Source organism: Eurypyga helias, unplaced genomic scaffold (assembly GCF_000690775.1).
Source record: "Eurypyga helias isolate BGI_N326 unplaced genomic scaffold, ASM69077v1 scaffold5841, whole genome shotgun sequence".
Classification (NCBI taxonomy): Eukaryota; Metazoa; Chordata; class Aves; order Eurypygiformes; family Eurypygidae; genus Eurypyga; species Eurypyga helias.
Window position 1 is genome coordinate 20,414 of NW_010228847.1, and position 3,956 is coordinate 24,369.

At 44.4% G+C, this 3,956-nt stretch overlaps 1 protein-coding gene across 1 annotated transcript in view; it reads right to left on the reverse strand.

Annotated features, from left to right (window-relative positions):
• Positions 1-317: 317 nt before the first annotated feature.
• Positions 318-3,956, reverse strand: part of SPIRE1 (spire-type actin nucleation factor 1) — a gene marked incomplete at its 5' end in the record, with an annotated part of 68,393 nt that continues 64,754 nt past the window's right edge. Inside the window, 4 exons of the mRNA XM_010160161.1 lie at positions 318-843; positions 1,722-1,858; positions 1,947-1,974; positions 2,708-2,778. Of these exons, the coding sequence (XP_010158463.1) occupies positions 591-843; positions 1,722-1,858; positions 1,947-1,974; positions 2,708-2,778 (489 nt within the window). The remainder of the gene's footprint in view (positions 844-1,721; positions 1,859-1,946; positions 1,975-2,707; positions 2,779-3,956) is intronic.

Genomic DNA, 3,956 nt, shown 5'->3' on the forward strand with positions numbered 1-3,956 from the left:
CGTATCTTGCCCTAGGACACAGACCTTCCAGGCCGCCGCGCTGAAGCCTTATCTCGGAGCAGGCGAAACAGTTCCAAGAAAGATGGTTTTGCCCCCAGCCGCTCACGCGGTGACTGGTGTGCGATACGACGCGTCGCTGTTCGAGCTAGGCCGTGAGCATTATGAGGGCTGCGATGCCAAGGTGACTTCCTGTTGCCTACTGTGCTCATGCTGGCGCTCGGTCAGGTTTGGTTCTCCCTAACTCATACGCTGTCAGCTCCTCTCCTGAAAAGTGATTCAAAGCAGGGTTAAAAAAAGATGGAAAGCAAGAAAAGGCTTTCTAGTTTCAATGCACGCATACGAAAGAGGCAACAATTTCAAACTATCGACTTTCTTCCAGCGCGAGCAGCCGACCCGTTGCGTATCGTTCTGCACGGATCTAAACACAGCGTTCCCTGTCTCTGGGAACTGCCGGAGTAGGAAATGCTGTGATCTAATGCCAATCCAAGCCAGGCGAGTGAAACGAAGCAACGGAACAATGATCCGGTTTCAGTGACCTTGCTTGTGGATGATGACCTCACGAAGACAAAAGCAAAGGAAAGGCACAAGGCTCAGATCTCGTTGATAGTCCTTTCAGAGGGGCAGTAGTCAGAGGTTCCCGGCGATGACATGTAGAAGGACTGCGTTTTCCTTTTTAACCTGGCTCGCTTGTTGGCCAGAGACAGGCTGCGCCGGCTTGAATTGATGATTTCTGAAATAAACTTCTTGCAGTCCACGCACACCTCCATCGTGCTCCAGTCCTCCATTAGTTCTTTGGGAAACTCTTCGTGTGACTTATCCACAGATTTGGACCTTGAGGTCAACCTGAAAGGGAAAAGAGCGGGGCCTGTCACATCACTCAGCAGCACAGCCAGGGGCCCCGAGGGACGCCTTCAGGAAACGGCACCTCAGAACCATCTTGACTTAAACCTTCCTTTCTCCTGTCCCAAAAAACAACACCGGGAGATGCAACACCGGAGAGGACAGCTTCTGCCTGTCTCAGCAGGGTACTGAGGGTGTGTGTATCACTTCCTTGGCAAAACCCACCTTATAATACCTATGAATAGAGGATGTGTGTGCGTTTGGCTAATTTGACGCAGCATCGTAGCACTAGTGATTTATGCAGAGGGTTTATACTGTAGATCCCCTCAAAAAAGAGCATTTCTTTAATATTTAATTTCTTGGATTAGCTTTGACAACCACCTGTGTATAAGATGATAGAAAACCAGTAGATCACCTGATTTTGTTTCACCAAAGTGAAACAAAAAAAAAAAAAGGTGGCATTTAGAATTAGAAGAATTAGGGGGGAAAAAAGATAAATCTGTGCCAAGCATCATGGAATTCCCATTTGCCGTGTGGTTCTAGCCTGTGAGATTGGTCTCTGGGGAGTCCGTTCACACCAGAGAAAGAGATGCTAAGGATCATTTTGCAGAGGTGTTACAGAAATACAGTCACCCCAGACTCATGCTATTTTTCACCCCTAATGTGAAAAAGGTTTAAGACACGTTGTTAGTGTTGCTATTTCCATAAATTAAAGCCACGAGAGGAAGAGAGATGGATTTCAGGCTTCAGGAAAGCGGCTGCAAGCATCAGCAACACTGACAACTCCCAAAGAGGCAGACGGCCCCGTCTTGATGACTGGTAACGTGGAGCGCTCAGGAAGCATTTGCAGCAGACACGTGTGAGCGAGGGTCGGTTCTCACCTGGACATGCTCCGCAGCGATCGGTGGTGACTGGTAGAGGGTTTCTCTGGCCTCATAAAGCTTTCTCCTCTTTGCAAGGTGGAAGGTCCCAGCGAGAAGATGGGGAGAGTAGAATATGGCTTTGATGGCAAGCGCATCTGGTGGGAACAGGAGAAGGAACATGTGGTATCATTACAAGGATTACAGCCTTTTAGAAAGGATCCAACCCTAAGTTCCCTTACTTACTTTTTTGCAACACTGTGAGCATACAGGCCTGTGGAAGAAAGCGAGAGTGTGAATCACTACATGTAATTTTTGCCAGTGAAAAGCAAGATTAAGGGATAAATATTTTCAGGGGTTAAAAATCCTCCCCCATCCTCCCCTTCAACAAACATTTTTATTTTTAAGGCTTCTTCAATGTAATAACTTCAATCAGAATGTGAAGGCAAAAGCAAGAAAAAATACTAAACAAGAAGTACAGCTAAATTAAAGTGTGGGGGGGGGGAAAGGTGTTTTTCCTCTAAAGAAGCCTTATTTAGTAAGTGAGACAGTAAGTCAGTGATTCCACAGATCTCCAGATTCAGTGTCTCGCTGGTCAACTTAAAATTTTTCACTTTGCCTGCAAATGATTCGTTTTTCCTTCTCCCCCCACAAATACTCCAAAAATAATCCGGAAGATAAATTGCCTTGAAATGTTTTCCCCCAACAACAGAGACGACGGAACTGTTGACTGGGGATTTGGAGTAAATTCCATCTCGCTCTCCCATGAGCATAAAACAATGAGACCAAGTGTTTCTCTTGCTTTCAGCCATGAGTTTCAGTCCAAGGAAGCAATTCTGTCACTTAAGAAGGAACTGGTTTTGCACAGTTTTTTTAGAATACTGACTCTTACAGAAGTAAAAACTATCAGCAGTATGGAGTGGAAACATCTGAGGGTTGCTAACATATAAATCAGTATTTTTCCCTCTGAAACAGTACTCGTTTACTAACAGATATTGAATATTTACCTCTTACAGAACTGACAGGTGTAAGACCAGGTGAAGAAGGAAAACCTTCTCGTTCGACAGCAAAAGCAGAGCTAAAAGAAGAACAGAGGAGCCCACAGCGTTAGGCGCAGTCCCACACAGCCATGACTTCATCTGTCAGCTGCCACTGGTGAGCCCGCGGTTGCAGCTCTACAGCCTGTTCTGGGGCCCACACTTGTACAGTGATACCGAAACCAACACTCCTTTAAGTTTTTACCTACATTAAATACTTGCCAGTTAATTATTACCTTATTTTTACTTCTCCCTCACTAATGTGTACGTTGTTATTACACAGCAAAGTAACGGGGAAGTCAGAGTAACAGCCCATTCGGAAGGGCATCTGTTAGAACTGAAGAACACAAGAAAAAACGGGCACCAATTCAGCCAGGAGTACATTTAGGCTGGAAATGGTTCCCAACCATCTGGGTCAGGTTCTGGGACACAAAGTTTTTGCCTTTGATAACATTTGATGATTTTCTCCCAATCTTATGTTCTTGAAAAATGGAGGAGGTGCAGGAACGAGCGATTTTAGCAATCTTACTTGAGATTATTATGGCCTGGTTTATAGTGGGATAATAAATCCCATATATGTTTATCCAAAGGAGGCAGGGATCACAGCTTAAGAACGTTTCTAGGAAGGAGAGGCATTGAACAATGAAAGTTTTGCAGTCAAACAAAAGGTGACATACTGAGATCCACAGACTCAGGTTAGGCTAGGTAAGTTTGGTCAGAAGTAAAAGTGAACAATTTTAATAGTGGAGTAAATTAATTAAAGCTTCAACTTACTTTGAGATGGGATAAAAAGCTCATTACTAAGCTTTATATATCATGCTCATAGGCAAGAGCTGAGTCTAATGAATTTTAAGATTCTTGTTCCTCCACCTTAAACGTACGAAATCTTTAAATCAAATTTGCACAGTAGACACAGGTAGGCCTGTAGGTAAAACAGACTGTGAGCCAAAACACACTTGCTGGAGGTGTTCGAGAAGCACAAGTCAAAAGTGGAAGAAAAGGACACTGCTTCTGCGGGTAAATAGCAATTCCCAATCTGCAGTTTACTGAAAGAATGCATTAATTAATGGGTTCTCTAATATTAAACCTCCTTCTGGGGTCACATGTTGTCCGCCTGCTCTGAAGGCGTTCATTCCCTCTTTGCTTGATAGTAAGGATTCCTATATGAAAAACCTGTGCTTTCCTACTGCTATGTGCAATTCTGTTTTCCGGAGCAGGA